Genomic DNA, 19,468 nt, shown 5'->3' on the forward strand with positions numbered 1-19,468 from the left:
AATCCCCTGATCAAGTCCTGAGCTCCCTCCCAAACCCAGAGCCCCTTACTGCACTCCAAACCCCTCATTGCCTGCACCCTATTCCCCTGCCCCAGCCATGAGTTTCCCCCCCCCCCAGCCCCTCATCCCCAGCTCCATTGGATCGCAGGCATCAACAATTTTCTTCAACTGGGTCACCAGAAAAAAGGTTTGAAAAACCACTGGTATAGTTTATAGGCTCTACATCTCAGTAGGCAGGATGCTGTTACCTTGCTAAAGATATCGGGCCTGTGGATACTGTGACTTCCAAAGGCTGTATTTCAAAACATGTTGCATGTAGCCTACTGATGATATTATAGCTGCCCATTGAGACGGTAATGGGCAGAATAGATATTCTGTTAATAGCCAAGTTAGAGAGATCATTTAGCTAGTGGACATGGCACAGGAATTGTAAGCATCCTGACTTTTCTGACGTAATGTGGCCTTGAGTCACTCATCCTGTTTTCAGATCATACCACCTTGCTGCTTGGCAGTTGAAGCTTGTTTGTACATACCTTGAATGTGATGTACTAAGTATTATCACTGCATCACTATCAGAACCCTGCTAGCTTCTAAAGACATGGGTTTAAAAACCAGTAACTTCCATACCAGATCAGACTAACCCACTAAGTCCAAAAACCTTTGTCACTTGATGCTTCAGGATATGCAAGTAACCAGAGTAGAAAAGTATATAAGAATAGCATGTCCACAGGGAAAATTTCTTAATAGCGAATGCCTTTGAGCATGATGTTTTACATTTTATTCCCAGTCATAATGTCTTTTACCCCATAAGAATGCCTAATCCTTCTAGAAATCTGCCCAACTTTTTTCCTGCATGCGACCGTGTAGCAGTTAGTTCCCTAGGCTAAAACTGTGAGTAAATGTTTCCTCTTTTAAAATGTTTTGGTTATTTGAATTTGAATATTACTTTGAGCATAGATAATACATGACTCAGTACCATTTGCTATCTTGTATGTTCTTCCACTTATGGCTTGATTTTTATTTTTAATCTCTCTCCATGGAAGTCTTGTCATGCTTCCAGTTGTACTTGTCATCTCTAAACCCCTCTGTTCCTGATCTCCTTGAGGTAAGCAGGGGACAAAATAGTTCAGCTTCTTTTCTTGGTGTGTTCTAGGAACACCATGTACATATAGTTCAGTATCTCCTTCCATTTGTTGCCTCTTGCTATCCTTTACTTATTTGGGATGGGTGGGAAAAACAGCATGTGGCCTTTGGTTAACAAAGTGTAGAGCTGTGAAATACTTGCATATTGACATTCTTGTGACTGCTTGTGAGGGTCCTGTCTGCTGTCATCTTTGCTGTACTACTCTCTGGACTAAGCCACAAGAGCAGCTGTTAGAATAGATACTATGACTTGAAGGAGCTAGTTGAGTGAAGAGGGCAAACAATTGCATTGCAGAAACTGGATCTGTATTAAAGCAGCTGTCTGTTATAGATAAAAGCTGTCTTCAGTCTGGCAACCTCTTAGTGGCTGTGAGGCCAGTAAGCACACATGAGGATTCACTGGCAAATAGCTGATCTTGGCTGTTCTGTGGAGGGAAAAACCTTTGATCGCTTTTCTCAGAACAAATAGTTTGGAAACTTGAAGTGTCATGAACAAGTGCAGAGTAGAATCTAGGGTCACCAAAGTTATGTAACTCTCTCCTTGCTGATCTTCCATTCTCTGCACTATTGTACTTTGAGTGCAAAGTGGAAGCTTTGATAAGGATGAAGGCCATGGCTTGCAGCTAGACATCTTTAACTTATTGTATCATTAGTGTAGGTGGTAGAATTCTGCAGTATGTAAGTTTGGCTTTGTAGGCACTTACAATATAGAAGTGCAGCTCTACACCACTCCTAGTTTTCCTGATGGCATCAAATCTGTCTGGGATCTTAGATTTGCATTGTTTTTGGTGTATGATGAAGGAGAAACGTAGTTCCATGTGAGGTGCTGTAGAGTAGCTCTTTTTGTCAGAGGTAAATGTAGTGGGTAAAAGCTGATATTTGTAATTAGCATCTGGGTTTCCAGGGGTTGTCTTAAGTCTAGCCTATACTAGAGTTTACTCATAGATGCGGCTTATAGCAGCAAAAGTGCTTTTGCCAGTATATCCTCTTTATTTTTTTTTTTGAGCAAATAAGCTAGGCCAGCAAACACTTTTACTCCAGTATAACTGCCTCTACACACAGGTTTTTGGCAGTATGAAGAATGCAACTTTTTAATACAAGTTTTGCTGGTGTAGTATCTGTATAGACCTAGTGTTAATCCAGTCTTGGTTTAGTGGTATCCAAGATGCTATGACTTGAAGTAGTCATGGAATAAGAGGGAAGGTCTTCTCATAGATCAGTAACTGGTTAAAAGGCTAGAAGCAAAGGGTAGGAATAAATGGTTGGTTTTCACAATGGAGAGAGGTAAATAGCTGGGACCCCCAGGGATCTGTACTGGGACCAGTGCTATTCAACATGTTTATAAATTATCTGGAAAAAGAGGTAAACAATGAAGTGGCAAAATTTGCAAATAATACTAAATCACTCAGGATAGTTAAGTCCAAAGCAGACAGCGAAGAGTTACAAAGCGATCTCACAAAACTGGGTGACTGGGCAACAAAATAGCAAATGAAATTCAGTGTTGATAATTGCAAAGTAATGCACATGGGGGGGAAAAAATATTCCCAACTATCCTTACAAAATGATGGGGGTCTAAATTAGCTGTTACTACTGAAGATTGAGATCTTGGACTCATTGCAGATAGTTCTTTGAAAACATCCACTCAATCTACAGCAGCTGTCAAAAAAGCTAACCGTGTTAGGAACCATTCAGAAAGGGATATATAATAAGACTGTAAATATCATAATGCCATATCTCAAATACTGTGTGTGGTCTTGGTTACCCTGTCTCAAAAAATATATTAGAATTGGAAAAGGTACAGAGAAGGACAACAAAAATGATTAGGGACATGGAACAGCTTCCATATGATAGATTAAAAAGACTAGGACTAACACAGATGCTACTATGAAACCTGTCATTAAAAAGACTGGGACTGTTCAACTTGGAAAAGAGATGACTAAGGGAAGGGAATGATAAAGGTCTCTAAAATAATGAATGGTGTGGAGAGAGTGAATAAGGAAGGATTATTTATCCTTTCATGTAACACAAGAACAAATGAAATTGATAGACAGCAGGTTTAATACAAATAAAAGGAAGTACTTCTTCACACAATACAAAGTCAACTTGTGGAATTCGTTGCCGGGGGGATGTTTTTCAAAAAAGAACTAAAGTTCATGAAGGATAGCCATTGATGGACCTATTGGTCAAAATGGTCAGGATGCAACCTCATGCTCTGGGTGTCCCTGAGCCTCTTAATGCCAGATGTTGGGACTGGATGACTGGGGATGGATCACTCGATAATTGCCCTGATCTGTTCTTTCTCTTTCAAGTGTCTGGCATTGACCACTGTTGGAAGACAGGATACTGGACTAGATTGGCCACGCTGGGTTAGATCAATGGTCTTTCTTATGAAGCTTTAGTAATGTTGTTTTTGCATTTTTGGACACTTCATTAGGTTTGTGAATTGGTTTACTAATGTGATTGAAGAGTCATAAGTATGGGTCATTGGATTTCTATACCTATTCGGTGTACTCAGTCAACATACTAGTGCTCAAAATGCACTTTCGGTTTTGTCCAGACATAGGAAGACAGACCATTACTTGTAAAACAGCACAACATAGTGCAGTACTTATACTGCTGTGTGGCAGTGGGCTTTTCTGCAGTAAACCATTACAAGTCAATTCAGAGTGACATTTCCCTTATCTCTGGACTCTGCCTGAAATGAGAGAGATCTGAGTCAAGATGAACAAACTCCAATAAAATAATCACTTTGCGACTCAATGAATACAATGAAATACTTTTTCCTCTAGAAATACTAGATGTTATACTGGGCTCAGCACTTGCCTGTAGCTTCAGGCGAGCATGGGCCCTGAGTTCTGCTGAAGTGGAGGGATATAAGTATCTCTACTGGGAGGTGTCTAAGGGCTTGTCTACGCTGGCACTTTGCAGCACTCGGGGTGTTTTCTCACATCCCTGAGTGAGAAAGTTGCAGCGCTGTAAAGTGCCAGTGTAGACAGTGCACCAGCTCTGGAAGCTACTCCCCTTGTGGAGGGGGGTTTTTTACACTGCTGGGGGAGCTCTCTGAGCTGGTGCTGCAACTACACAGCTATGTTAAAGCACTGCCTTGGCAGCACTTTAATGTTGGTAGTGAACACATACCCTTCGTGAACTGATATTAAGCTAAATTCCTGTGCTGACTTAAACTTACAATGTACTACTGATTTTTTTTTTAACATTGATTTGACATGTAACTGCATCCCAAAACAGTCACAGTGGGCATACAGCCTCTGGCAGTTCAGGAAGCTGGGACTCTTGGCACCTTTGATGGTATAGGAGCTGGGTTTTGTTTGTGGCATCTAGGAGGCTGTTGATCTTAGTTCAAGAATTAAAGCCAATCAGTATAGATTTATAGAAAACATATCTTGCTGAAATAACTTTCATCTTTTTTTATAAAACTAATAGCGTAATGTAATACTTAGAATTCTAGAAGGTGTTTTGACTGGGTACCACACAATATTTTGATTTAAAAAATAACATGACAGATTAAATGTCTTAAAAGGTGGATGATAGAGCTCAAAATATAACTGTGAAAAGGGAATCATCAAGTAGGTGGTTGGTTTGTTTTTCTAGTGGGGGCCCTTTAGGAATTGGGTTTTGGTCTTGTACTATTTAATGTTTTTACCAATGACCTGGAAGAAAACACAAATATCACTGATAAAGGTGATACAGTAATACACAGTCATCTGGATCACTTGGTAAGCTGTGTGCAAGCAAACAATGTATTTTAGTAGTATTTTAAACTAAATGCAAATGTTTGGGAATGAAGAATGTAGGCCATACTTACAGGATGGGGAATCTATCCTGGCAAACACTGACTGTGGGGGAAAAAACTTGGTTGTGGTGGATGAACAGTTAACCATGAGCTACAGTGCAACATTGTGGCCAAGAGTGTTCATGCAATCCTCCCCTGCATAAACGGGAATCTCAAGTAGGAGTAGATTTTTACCTCAGTATTTGGTATTGGTGTGACTGCTGGAATATTGTCCAATATTCAATTCTGGTATCAACAATGCAAGAAGGATGTTGATAAATTGGAGAGGTGTCCAAGAAGAACCATGAGAATAATTCAAGGATTAGAGAACATGATTTATAGTGATAGATTGAGCTCCTTGAATCTATTTATCTTAACAAGGTTAAGGGGTGACTTGATCAGTCAAGTACTTATCTGGGGAACAAATATTTAATATGCTTTTCAGCATAGCAGGGAAAGATGCAACACAATCCACTGGCTGGAAATCAATGGTAGGCAAATTTAGACTCCAAGGTATACATTTTTAACAGAGTAAGTAATCACTGGAACATCTTACAAGGATTGTGGTGGATTCTCCATCAAAGCAATTTTTAAAACGACTGGATTTTATTTTAATTTTTTTAAGAGATGCTTCAAGAATCTTTTGGGTGGGAAATGTTATGGCCTGTTACACAGGATGTCAAACCAGATGATCACAGTGGTCCCTTCTGGCCCCAGAATCTATGAATTAGTATGTGGAGGTGGGGAGGGGGTATTTCTAACTCTCCCTTTAAGAAGATGCAGAAATCACTCTAAGTTTGAGTTAAAAGGGTGGGGGTATGGCGGCACTCTTCATTCCAGCAACCATGATTAGCAATTTGCTACCCTGCTATGCCTTATAACTAGTTGCTCTGGCTAAATTGATCAGCAGTAAATTAGCCAGTGTTGGTCAAGGTTTCATCAGACTTCAGAATAAATGCTTTCATTACACTTAAGGGTAAACGCCTAGTTGAGACAAATGCTGCAATATATCCTTCTCAGGCCTACACATGTCTACACTATCTTAGCACTGCTACCCTGCTGCAGCCTCTGTAGTGTAGACGTTTCGTACATCAATGGAAGAGATTTTTCCGTTGATATAGTTAATCCATTTGTGAGGTGGCAGCTATGTCTACAGAAGTCTTCTATTGACCTAGCCACGCCTACAGTTAGGTCGACCTAATTACAGCATTTGGGGAACAATGTTTCACAGCCCTGAATGACCTCACTAGAGTTCTAATTTAAGTGTAGATCAGGTCTGAGTTATTGTTTCAGGCTGTGGCTGTTTCTGCAGATAGACAAATTCTGCTGCCTTACACTTGGTGGTCACACTTCTAAGGTTCCTCTGAAACCCTTGGGCTAACACTTTCTTATTTAAAAAACAGCTTAAATTGTCAACTTAAGCTAAATAGCTTGAATATCCTTAGTTTATGTGGTTACTGCATCTGGAGCTCCAAGTGTAATATGATTGTAAGAGGCAAAATCCTCAGCTTCACCAAAATTTCATGCAATATCAAGTAGTATCATAAAGCTCCTTGCTGCTGACACGAACTGTACAGGTCATTCTGTGCCATTAATACCTTAACTAGGAAGTTCATCTCTTAGGCTTAGCTTACTCAAGTTACAAAATGTGCACCCATAAGTAAACTTCAGAATGAATAAACTCTATAGTTGGCTATCACTGCATTGGGGGTCAGGGAGAGGTTCTGCTTGGGGTGAAAATCGTGAGTAAGTAAAGTAGTCTGGGAGTTCCCAGATTAGATGGGTTTTTTTTAACCATCTCAAACTTTTTAAATCTCAGGATGTAAGAATCCTGTACCAATGCCCTTTTGACCTTTGTAGAACAGCAGTTCAAGATTGCTTATTGCCGTGGCACAGCCAGCAAGGGCATACGCACAGGTCCAGAGTGACTGAGCCACAAAGCTTGTTTCAGGGTGACAGATCAGTGTTCGCTTTCCTGAATAATTGGGACTTCGCTCATAGCCTGGTAAACTGACAAGTTGAGAAGCCACATCAGTGCTTGTGTAAAGTTTCCACCTGGCTCTAATTGGCAGAATCTTTAAGGTGATAGTGTATTCAAGCCTGTAACCTCATGTAGGAATTTAGTACCTTAATACAAACCTGTCAGAACTCTCATTCTTGCCTTTTACAGTAACTCTGACTCTAGCACAAATAACTCATGTATGTAATCTCCCAGCTGATAGAATTTAGTGCTGTGAAAAGTCTAATGCTGTACAATTACACCACTTATTGCCATACAAAAAGCCTAATGCTCCCTCTGTCTTCTCAGGTCTTATGCAATATGGAAAGAGAAGACTAAGGTTCCATCATGATCGGAGGCTTGTTCATTTATAATCACAAAGGAGAGGTTCTAATCTCTCGAGTCTACCGTGATGACATCGGGTAAGTAACTTGGCTCCAACTTAAAGCTTCTGCACCCTAGTCCCACTCACTGTGCAGACAACATTCCATAGCTGCTTCCTCTGCATTAGCTGTGTGTGCATGTGAGACTAGTTCTTAACGATGTTAACTTAACTAGCAGGATATTTTGACATACTCTAGATCTGTTTCTGAATATTGGTGTCCTTCAGGTGATAAAAGATGCCCTGCTAGTAAGGCTGGGCTTCTCAGCTAAAAACCTTTGTAAGGAGATGCTTCCTAACTTACAGTGAAGCTGGTAGATTTGCAGTTAAAGCAGGAGTGGTAAAATGGCATTTGAGTGTATACCACATACCAGGCCTAGGGGACACGTGCTAGTCTTCCCCACGAGCATGGGGAGAAAGAGGGTATGTTTCCATACTTGAATATGGCGCATTGTCCGCAAAGCCATTGGGCAAAGTTTGCCTAGGTCCCAGGAGCTGAAGGTTACATCTGACTTGTATATAAGAGGTAGTCTATAGCAGTGGTTCTCAACCAGGGATACACATACCTCTGGGGGTGCGCGGAGGTCTTCCAGGAGTACATCAACTCATCTAGATATTTACCTAGTTTTACAACAGGCTACATAAAAAGCACTAGCGAAGACAGTACAAACTTAAAATTTCATACTGAAAAATTGCTTACTTTCTCATTTTGTCAGCAACTGTGTGCTGTGACACTTTTTTTATATTTTTGTCTGACTTTGTAAGCAAATAGTTTAAGTGAGGTGAAACCTGGGATACACAAGACCAGTCAGACTCCTGAAAGGGGTACATAAGTTGGGCAAGATTGAGAACCACTGGTCTACAGGGCCCAGCATGCAATTCATTCTTACTGCTTGGATCAAGCCTCTGATATCCACTGGCTACCATAAAGACCATGCCAGTTGAATTTAGGCAGCCCCTAGAATAGATCTGAAACTTGCTTTACCTGCGGGAGGGATAGCTAAGTGGTTTGAGCATTGGCCTGCTAAACCCAGGGTTGTGAGTTCAATCCTTGAGGGGGCCATTTAGGGATCTGGGGCAAAAATTGAGGATTGGTCCTGCTTTGAGCAGGGGGTTGGACTAGACGGCCACCTGAGGTCACTTCCAGTCCTGATATTCTATGATTCTATCTGTCAGGTTGGTGCTTCCCTGATGATGGGCACTGACCTCTATATTTATCAAGTCTAGAATCTAGCAGTGCTCAACAGGAATAATGTGTCTGCTAGTGCCTCTTAATATGGAAACCAGACAGAAGCATCCCAATGAAGTTAGCAATCCAACTCTCAAGTGCAGCTTTTTCCTTTTTTTTTTTTTTAAAGTTGTGCAAGGCCCTTTTTATATAGTAAAACTCTTGCCTCTAGCTAATGTCCAGTATCAACAGATTGGAATCGCATAATCAAATCGGTTATGACTGTTCAAATCTTCTAAAGGCAGTAGGACTGAACAGGTGTTTTTGAAGGTCTAACTGGGTCTGTAGAATCTCTACTACTGGTGGTGCAGAAGAACCCAGAGATTTCAGATGAGAGCAGGTAGTCATTGTGCAATAAGCACAGTCCACCTTGATGTGGAAACAAAGATGTGTGGAACCCCACTGCTATTCTTAATCTCTTTTCAGAACAGATCTTCGTTTCCCAGGGACCTTTATTTAGGCTGCTGCAGACTGAATGCCTCATTTGGAGCTGGGTTGTGTAGTGGGATTTGTTTAGCTTTTCTCCCTGGACTGGAATAGAGTGGTGGTTGACCCCCTCCTATCTTCCCATGAACAGGAAGTAGCTATTTAACACAACAATACAATGAAGCTTATTTAACTGATAAGTTTAAAATGCATCCTTGGTCTGTCACTCTTTAGGATATGTCTACATTGGCAGAGTTTTTTTGCTGGCAGTTATGTTGCCACTCAGAGCACTCAAGGGAAAACACAGTTGTGTGTTCACACTGTCAGCTGCCTGCGTGATAATGTGTTCACACTTGCAGTGGTATTTGGAGTGGTGCACTCTGGGCAGCTATCCCACAGAGCATCACTTGATGATGTTGAAAATTCCACGCAATGTAGTCGTATGTCCCTTTCTGACTCTCTTCCCTGACTGGCTGAAAAGCTACAACGAGCAGATTCAGTGACCCCGTGGGCCAGCTTTCCCTATAGAGTATCTTGTGTAGAAGCTAATAACAAAGGTGGTAGTGGCTAGGGCTAGGTAGGAGGTAAGCTCTTCAAGACAGTCTGAGGACTGAAGTTTGAGCAGTCTTTTTACTAATACTTAGTGTTAAGACTTCTGAGGTCTGAAGGATTTAAAATTAAACTGGGTTTGTGCTCACTCTGCTGCTTATGATGTATGACAGCCTGTAAATTTTTTTTCTTTTTTCTTTTAAACTCCAAAATATCAATATATAAAACTTGATCTCTCCTGGGTTTTCTAGAGGATGACTCTATCAGAAATTTATCACTTGAGAGGTATGTACTTTATGCTGAATAACAAATGTCTAATAGACATTCTTGTCCCAAGTGTGCATTATGTACAGTCAGCCGTTAAGCAGAGGGAATAGGTTCTAAACCGTCCCTTACCTTCAATTGCTCATCTTTCACTCTTGTACATTCTAACTTAACCAACTCTCCAGTTGCCTTTCCCAGGGTAGGCAAAACATGATTTTTTTTCTTTAAAAAGGGGAATCTTTCAGGATTTCATTATACATAACAGAAGAAAAGGACGCAGAACCCAATTTTGCTTTGCAGGCTACCTTTTAATACTCCCAAGTGCTAGATGGGAGAGCCTGTAATATCTTCTCTCCCTCTTGCTCATGTGATGGCCCAGGAGACAATGTATCTGCATGAATGTTTCAGAATATTCTAACACCCAAAAATAAGCAGCCCTCTGAACCTTGTGTGATCTGCTGGGTATTGACACACACGCCTACACTAATGCAGAACGTGTAGTGGAGAAACAAGTTATGCAAATATCAACATGTAAAGTCTCATAAGAATTCAGTTAAGGGTATGAATTCTGCAACCTTGTAGAGCTAAAAGTTGATTCTAATGTCTCTCAAAATGGCACCACTTAAGGATGCTTTATCTGAATAGCATCCATTGAAACACTGGCCAGCAAAAGGCTGTAGCTGGGCCAAATAATTTGCAGTTTCCCCTGTTTTGCACCCCCAGCATATCCATCTCTCAGAGCCTAACGTGCAGTGAAACATCTGATCTTTTTTGCATGAAAAGTCACCCTTGTGACTGGAAAAAGCTCCTGGCAGAACAGAAGGTAGCAGTACTGGAGCCTTGGCCTTTGTTCTCAGTCCTGTACCTCATTCAGCAGTTGGCAACTTCTTTGGGCTCAGGACCCATTTGTAAACCTTGATGGCCTGTCATGACCCAATAAATAGCTTTAGTGCACAAAAATCCCCCCAAAAACTGGCTTAAATATTTGTTACCCATGATATATATATTAAAAAGAGCTAAATAAGTATACCGTGTATCGTAACAGTAGCTCCTGTCCCCACTCTGGGCGTTGTGATCTCTGGGGTTGCAGCACTGCTCAGGTTTGCCTGGTACCCCTGAGCTGGCTGGGCTAAACTTGTGAGTGGCATTGTGATCTGGTACTTGGAGTTGCAGAACCACTTAGTCATATTTGGCTCTTACCTCTCATGGTGGAGGGGCAGCTGGGCCAAACCTGAGCAGCATCCTATGCACCAGGTTGCAACTCCTGGAACAAGGAGTAGAGCCCAGCCAGCTCTGTGGGACCAGAGCTGCCACTGCAGGGTAAGCACAGGGTGGGCTCACTCTGCAGCTCTCTGCTTGACCCTTTGATGCATTCATTGTGACCCCTGGGTTGAGAAACATGACCTATGCCTTGCTAAGCATAAGTTGACTAGCCAGCCTGGGCCCATTTAACCTCCTTTTACTGAAGGGGAACTCCTACCTCTACACAGCTGTGGAGATCAGAATACTGTATCTGGATTTTGCTTTCAGTAACTTTCCTCCTCTTACAAATGAGGGAACTGAGGCCCATGTTAAATGACTTGTCTAGAAGGAACTAAAAAGCAAGTCTCTCAAATTATTACAACTGTTTGGTACTGAGGAGATTATGAAGTGGGTTGGCCTGGTTTGGGTGTGTACATATGCTCAAACTACTAATGTGGCTGGCTGAGTGAAGTGGGTACTTCTGCCTTCAGCACCTCTTTCCGAGGGCAGAGTATAAACCTTGGGGAAAGAAGCTTTCCAAGTGAAGGGTTTCTCACAATTTGCAGCTCTGCAAAACAGTTGTAACCTCTAAAACTGGTAAAGATCAATTAATCTTCCAGCAGGAACTTCACCTGGCTCTTGAAGTGCCCAAAGAATTATTGGGGGTTTCTTCTGTCATTGTGGTGGAACCTGGTAGAGTTGGCTAATGGCCCACATATGCTATTTTTATAAATAGCTGTAACTTGGTAGGGAGTGTCCTGTGCATGCTAAAAACTTGTGATGGAAGTGAGCAATTAAATTAGTGTTTTCTGCTGTACTGTGTAGTGAGTAAGGAGAGCTTGATGCTAATGTCCAAACCAGGAAATAGCAAAGCCATGTCTGCTTCAAGCTGTTGCTGGCCCATGTCTGCCCCTTAACACATCATTAGAGTCCGAAGAGAATGGAATACTATCCAGCTTCTAAGTATTCAAAAGAAAATAAAAAATACTGTTGTCCTGTGTCCTAAGTGGAGTCTGGGTATGAAATGCTCCAGTCTTGTTGCTAAAGCATTGCTGGATCAACTGAGTATCCTAAGTGGCTGTATTGTGACTCCTGGAGCCTGTGGACTCTTGTTTCCAAACCATCTTAGTTGAACAGTGATGTTAATGCAAAAGTCAACATGAATGTCATGCACAGAGGGGAGATATGCATGCCACAAACAATCACTGATGCTCTTGTTGGTTGGTAGCTCATGGTTGGTAGCTGAATTTCGTCTTTCAGTGCCAGAGTTGAGACCCATTGATCGGATGTCCATCTTTGGAGGGAGAGGATTGAGACTGGATGGGGGTGGGATTGGGAAGACTTGCGCTGCTGCTTATGCTTTGTGTGAACTCTGAGAAATTAAGGCTTCTGACATCTTGGCTCTTGTATGGCCCTTCAGTCCTGCCAAACTCTGTGGAAACTTGAAACCTACACACTGGGGGAGAAACTCAAAGCCATGGGTCTACAGTAGCTAGAACTTTCACCTTGTGCATATGTAGAATCTTAAACTGCATATGTTAACTTGGTGTCCAGTGAGCAGAGTAGCAGTTAAGTAACCATTGCTTAGAATTTTTTGGCACTTTTGTATAGCACTCAAACTTGAGATTTGTTTGCTTGCAACTTCTCTCTAAAAGAATGGCTTGAAATAAATGCATGTAGAGCATCTGCCAATGCAATTGAACTAGATGCATGCATAAATGGTCTTGTTACCTTAACTCCATATTGAAACAAAAGCACAGTGCATTTAATTCAAGATTACATGGAAGGGTTCACTGTAACCTTCAAGTGCAGTTTTTTTATTTGTATGGTTAACTCCTGAAGTAATCCTGCCTGCATTTAAACATGCAGATCTCCATATAGACACCTGGTAGGAATGTGCTATTAAATGACAAATTGCATGTATCCTCTTGAGCATTTGGTTCAAACCAGACTCTCTTAATATTGATCTTGTGCTTTGATTATCACACTCATTCTTAGTTGTGCCAAGCTGATGATAAAGTGCAGCATCTGAATCTTCTGGAAGTGACATCTCTCCTTCATGCTCTGATTGTGCCTGACTTTCTATAATTCCCTATGGTTGGGCCAAGCCTCAGATGCTTCAGCCAAAACAATAGCCTTTTAGGAGAGAATGGGGCCTCAGTCAGATCAGTAATATCACGCCCTGATGCCTGCTGATAGGGGAAATCTAAACTCTGAGCAGGCTTCTCCATTAGATGCAGCCTGACACTTTGAGGCTTCTTCATTCTTGGTGTCTATTTATTTGTAATAAACTGCACATAAGTGTGAAAATTGGGTAATACTGATAGCAACTTGGGTATGGCTCTGACTAAACACCCAATTAGAGCTGCAACTAAACAGCACAGAAATCTGTTGGCACAGACAGCTGCTGAGTGACCACTGCATGTTAAGTTTCTGTCTGCAATGGCTTCACTGCTGTCACAGCTTCTGACTTTCCAGGAAGTACCTCTTTTGCCTGGAAACGGGGAGGGGGTGCTATTTGGTCTCTCCTTATCTCTTTGGATTCATTGTGCCTTGTGTGTGTTTCTAACCCTTTCTCTTATTGCTGTCACTCCTCCTTTCTTCGCTGGCGCCATTTCTGTTCATCCCATCTCATTGGCTGCTGTAGCAATAGGTAAGAGACACGTGGCAGGCCATGACTGGCCCAACGAAGTGGGGAATTGATGTGCTAAAAGTTGCATTCATTTGAGGCTTCCTCTCTGTCTTGGCCAGTCCATGACTCTTGGGGCTAGTATTAGAGTTAGTGGGGGAAGATTTAGCCCAATCCTGGAGCATTATCGTTCATTGCAGGGTTTATTGGGTAACACTTAAGTATTACTGAGGAACTTAAACTCTTCAGGATGAGAAGTAATTCTTGTCTCCATCTTGAAGACAGAAACTAAACTAGTATTCTTCAAGGTTCTTAGGTAGTAACAATGTATGTTATCAATTGTAAGTGACAAAGATTGAAGGGGCTGGAACTTAATCCATTTTGAGGATGAGTATTTACTATCCAACTCACTAATACTAACTATACCCAGTATCTTGACTACCAAAATGCAAAGGCATCAGAATTGCAGTAGGTAGTTCAACACCTAACAGCCTATTAGAAATAGTGTTTATCTTCTGTATCAGCGGTTCTCAAACTTTACCAACCTGAGGACCCACATTTTGATTTAAAAATTTTCCTGGACCCCCAAGCTGCCTGCTCCGCTCTACCCCATCCCTCCTCTTTCCCACCTCTTTCCTTCTCCCTCCCTCCCAGCGCCTCCTGCATGCTGTTGAACTTGGAAGGCGGGGGAGGAGTTGATCAGCGGGGCCAGTGGCTCTGGATGTGACTTGTAGATCCCTTGGAGTACCTTCATGGACCCACAGGGGTCTGCAAACCAATTTGAGAAACCCTGTTCTATATCATAGGGTCTATCCCAGAGCAGAGGTATTTGAAGGACTATTGTATGGCTCCTAGCTCATTCCTTGGTGTACACACTGTAGTTCTCAGGCTTTCATCAAGAAAAGAGCGTAAAAAGCGTCCTGACTTAATGGACTTTCAGCTTAATTATGGGAGTACAGTCTGGTAACTATGCAGTGGCCAGGATGCCAAAACCTTCCTGCTACATAATGCAGATGGTTGAAGAGCTAGCCTCTGGAGTTTGTTCTAGGTTTAAATTCCACATCTCTTAAAAGTAAAGGCATTTGTACAGTAAGGATTTGGTCTAGCGCACATAAATTGTCAACTGTATAGTGAGTTTTAAGACAAAGGACCAGAATGGTAGTGCATCATGTTGAGATTAAAGGGAATGGCAGAGCTACATAGGGAAGCTTGCACAGTACCTGCCTTTAGAAGTACCTGTGTTTTTAGAAGTATAGCATAAGGACTAGCAGTGTAGACTGGAAACAAGTAAAATATGCTCTAAATTCTACATTTCACCGACTGGTTTGAGCTTCCTCATTAATGCTTGCTGTGTTCAGAGATGAAGCACATCTGGGAACAGTCCCATTCCTGACACCGCCTGCCTCCATACATCAGGCAAGTGAATCTAGTAGGATTTGATGGATTTTCACAATGGCATGTGATATGACAGCAGTCCCTTTCATGCAGAAGGGGTTGCAGTCAACCTAAACATCAAGCAAGTAGTGGGGGGCAGCAGGTATAGAAGCCAGGCTGCTGTGAAGCTTTAAGGGGTGGAGAATAGGAAGTGAAAGGCTGTTGTGTATTTAGTCAGAATTGGGTTTCTCTCTACCTATTCTACAGCCTGCTGTGCCTTTTGGCCTCTGACGGTGCTAGCCAATGAGGGAGCACTAGCAAGGGGAATTGAGAGGAAGCCTCTTGTTAGGCCAGTTGAGAAACTTCCATCTGGAGGCAGATGGGAATTGGTGTTGAGCCATAGTCCAATTTCTTAGAGGTGCAGTAGGTTCTCTTTCCTCGTTCCCCTCACATAGTATATTGCAGGATTTAACATGTTGACTCTGTTCCTGAACTCTTAGACCCCATTAGCTATAATGTCCCAAACGGCCTTCCGGATAAGGGCCAGGCAAATGTAGCTGTAGCTTAACAAATGTAGTCCTTAAGCAACTTGGCTACAGTTTCTGACCAATCTGCAGGGTTCATGTGGCATTTAATTCTGTTTTTCCGCCTCTTGTGACAACCCTCTAGGCGGAATGCAGTGGACGCCTTCCGTGTCAATGTCATCCATGCACGGCAGCAGGTGCGTTCGCCTGTCACCAACATTGCCCGCACCAGTTTCTTCCATGTCAAGCGTTCCAACATCTGGCTGGCTGCAGTCACCAAGCAGAATGTCAATGCTGCCATGGTCTTTGAATTCCTCTACAAGATGTGCGACGTGATGACTGCCTACTTCGGGAAGATCAGCGAGGAGAACATCAAGAACAACTTTGTGCTGATCTATGAGCTGCTGGATGGTGAGTTTCCCTTATGACCCCTACTTGAGATACCCAGTTAATTGCCAGGATCCAATCAGCCATAGCTTACCCCCATCCCAGCATTGCCTCTGAGTAGTTTCGTGTAGTTTGTATGGGGCAGGGCCATACAGCTTCTAGCTCTGCTTTAAAGTTTCAGTGCATTTTGCCTTCCGGTGCTCTCAAGTGTAGGACGATGGAGCTTCCCCATTCTCAAACACTTAAGCTTGTTAGCTGCTCCTCACTTCAGTAGTGAGATTATCGGTGCTATGGTGGTGATGAGGATGGCATAAACATGTTGAGAAAGTGAAGCAAATCACTGCTTCAGCAACCATCATTGAATCTAATCAAGAGCTGGTGTCCATGCCGTGTGGGCTATTTGCCCTGTTCCTTACTTGGTGTTCGAGCAAGTCTGGGGAGCTAACACCTCAGCCCTCTCCTCCCACTGAGGTGATAGTGCAGTTCAGAGCTGCTTCCAATGGCATATTATTGCAGTCTCTTCTATCTAGCTATTACAGGTACTACTGTGGATGCTCACTGAAACTTTTTTGATGCTCCATGTATTTTAAAAAAATACAAAAAACTGCTTGGATCCGTGGAGGCTAAAGGTCTGCACTTGGGCTGATTCTGGGTTCTCATCTTGCCTAATGCCAATACAAATACAATTATTTCTAATGCCGTAACTCTCTTGATAGCCAGTGTCAGCTGTTTCCTAAAACTGAGCTCCATCTTCCTCCAGACTTGAAATCAAAAGAATGAAACAAGTGTGGGTGTACTAGGATTCAGAGCCTGCCCAAAGGTCACAGTTAGTGCTTGATAAACTCTCTACAGGTTCCTCTTGATGGGGATGGAGGAGAAGCTGCAGAGCTGTAATTTATTGCCATTTCTCTTACATGGCAGGCTCTGCCTTTGGTGCTCAAAGCCTGCCCTCTCCTAGCAGAGTGGTAACAGTTCCTGCATGTGCAGTGTCATGTTATATTCACATTACAGGTTTGCTATCCCCGCTGGATTTTGTGTAGGTGGCCCGCCCTCCCCTGGAGGGGCCAAGTGCACTTTTCTCTGTAGCTAACGGCTGTTTCTCTCCCCTGCTGGCTCACCCTGCGGTGTCACTACTCTGCTGTTATTTTTTTAGGTTTTGATTTTTATTACATCTTCATGCGAAAATCAAAACCTAAAGAAAATGCTGCAAAGATAGATTATTCTGCTGTTGGATAGACCCTCTTCACTGTCCCTTGGATGTCTCTGGATAGACCCTCTTCAGTGTCCCCTGGATATCTGTCTTGTCTTGCTGGTATTTAGACCCTGAAGTACAGCACTGTGAGAGCTAGTGAGCTCCTCACTTCCAAATGGACAAACCCTCCCTTGCCCCCAAACTGGCTTGAAAATTTGATTTCCCCCAGACAGTCACTGCAGTTTGTCCAGCAGGGCTGTGTCTGCTGCAGAGGAGCATTCTGGTGCAAGTCTTGGGCTGGTCACGTCCGCCCTGCTTCAGAGGCTCCAGGTTCTGTGGAGGGGGGTGGGCATCCATGCTCCAGTCCTTTCTCCCTCTAGGAATGTTTAGCGCTGGGGACTGCTTGCGTTGGAAGTGACTTACACCCTGCAGCTCTCTTGTCTTGTGGGTTCTTTGAGCTGATTATTCTTTACCCTTCTGTAGAAATCCTGGACTTTGGCTATCCTCAGAACTCTGAGACAGGGGCTTTGAAAACCTTCATCACGCAACAAGGCATCAAGAGCCAGGTAATGAAGGGGATTTAGGATATAGTAGCACTGTCCTGTCCCTGGTCTATCTTGGTATAAAAATCTGTTCAAGGAAGTGTAGGGGTCTCAGTCTCTTGGGGGAGGGATCTATCTAAAGTACACAAACTTTGACCATGGGATCTGAGCTGGTCATGGTACAGGAAGCTGGATAGATTGAACATAGGGGAGAACATAAGCAGTGTTTCGCTCCGTGCTTACGATGTACTTGCTCCATCTCCTTGTTTCTCTCCCACAAGAGCAGGGACTAAGCTGGGGCAGCTCTGATCACTCCTTTACTTGCAAAATTCAATAGTTTCATTTCATTGAACTGACTGACAATCAGGCTGACAGGTGGAGATAAACATGTATCTGGGTAAGCCCTAGACATAGCCCAGTTAGGGAGAGAACTTGTTCATATCCCTCTGCTAGAGCAGGATGGTTCTGACTCCTGCTCCAGTCTACTCTCCAGTTCTTAGTGTCTCAAGCCATAGGGCTCTCACCTTCACCTGGGTGACCTTTTTTTGCAGCCTGATGAGTCTTGCCGTTCTCCCTTATTCTTAGCTACATGGCCTTGCCCTCACAGATTTAGTTGCTGCTTTGTTTAGCTTTTGTATAATGGTAGCACCTAAAAAGTCCCAAATGAAGTGCGCTAGGTAGCGTACAGACACCAGGCAGCGTCTGCCCCAAAGAGCTTAAACCTAGATAGGAAAGGAAAAGCGTGATCGCTTGATGACAGGCACATGGAGGATCTTCTGAAAAGGACAGCTGGGTGTCAGAGGAGGGAAGCGCAATCCCCCTAGAGGAGGGTGCACTCGCTTGCCGTTCAGTGCTTTTTGGACTGTACAACCTGAAGTAGAACTAAGAATTGGGCTTGTTTGAACTCGTTGGGCAGGCATTGCTTCTGAGATCTTACTGATGCACTCAACTCCACAGAGCTGTTCATGAAATCCACCTGCTATGGAGTAGGAGTTGGCCATGAGGCAGAAGGGCCAAGTGGGGTGAAAGAATTCTGCAGTTGCAGTACATGTTGGACCCTGTGGAATTGCTGGGAGCACAGCGGTCATTCAGCTCTGGTTCTGAATGGCCATGGCCATGCCCATAGCAGGCCAACTATACACTCCACCCAGTTTAGGCAAAAGCCATGCAATTCAGAGTGGAGAAAAGTCACTTCTCACCTGCTCTGCATAGGCAGAGTTGGAAGAAGGGAGGGGACTTGAGTCCTAAACCTGCATTAGTGACCAGTCTGAATCTTGTTAATCTGGTGAGTTTCTCCAGGGCTGCAGTCTAACTACCTTCACCTGCACTAACTTTCCCAGTAACTGCTTTTTTTTTAAACCAGAAATCCCAACAGCAGTGGCCTCACCCTTTGCCAGCCAAGAGCCCCACCCACATTCCCTCTTGCACAAACTGCTGACTTGGACTCCAGCAGGAAGTGTCGGGCCAGATGTGAAGGCTCTGGAAAGCCTGCTCTTCCAGGCTTCCTCCCTCCTCACCCCCTCCTGATCACTCCAGCCTGCTGCAATCTGACACGCCAGGCAGTCAGTGCCCAAACTGGCTGAGTCAGCTCCACTGTCTAGGAAGATTTAAAACTAACCATCTCCGTCACTTCCTTCCTTGATGTATCTTTTAAACACTGCTCTTCATTCCTGTTAGCAAATCTTCATGCTGGTAGGCAATAAACTGCCACATACAGCTCAGGCTCCATCACCATCATACCTAGCTCATTCAACAGCTGGCCAAAGAGCCAGCTGTGCTGTTATCCCTGGCAATGGT

At 43.2% G+C, this 19,468-nt stretch overlaps 1 protein-coding gene across 8 annotated transcripts in view; it reads left to right on the forward strand.

The window, feature by feature from the left end:
* AP2M1 (adaptor related protein complex 2 subunit mu 1) overlaps positions 1-19,468 on the forward strand; it is a 43,288-nt gene that overhangs the window by 12,428 nt on the left and 11,392 nt on the right. For 7 of the 8 annotated variants that reach the window (XM_038416136.2, XM_038416139.2, XM_043491941.1 and 4 more), the window contains exons 2-4: positions 7,242-7,354; positions 15,696-15,961; positions 17,613-17,695. In XM_038416136.2, coding sequence (XP_038272064.1) covers positions 7,281-7,354; positions 15,696-15,961; positions 17,613-17,695 — 423 coding nt within the window. In that variant the 5' untranslated portion in view covers positions 7,242-7,280. Of the gene's footprint in view, positions 1-1,081; positions 1,106-7,241; positions 7,355-15,695; positions 15,962-17,612; positions 17,696-19,468 lie in introns of those variants that run through there. The other variant, XM_038416138.2, reaches the window with a different exon arrangement.

Source organism: Dermochelys coriacea, chromosome 9 (assembly GCF_009764565.3).
Source record: "Dermochelys coriacea isolate rDerCor1 chromosome 9, rDerCor1.pri.v4, whole genome shotgun sequence".
In the NCBI taxonomy this organism is placed as follows: domain Eukaryota; kingdom Metazoa; phylum Chordata; order Testudines; family Dermochelyidae; genus Dermochelys; species Dermochelys coriacea.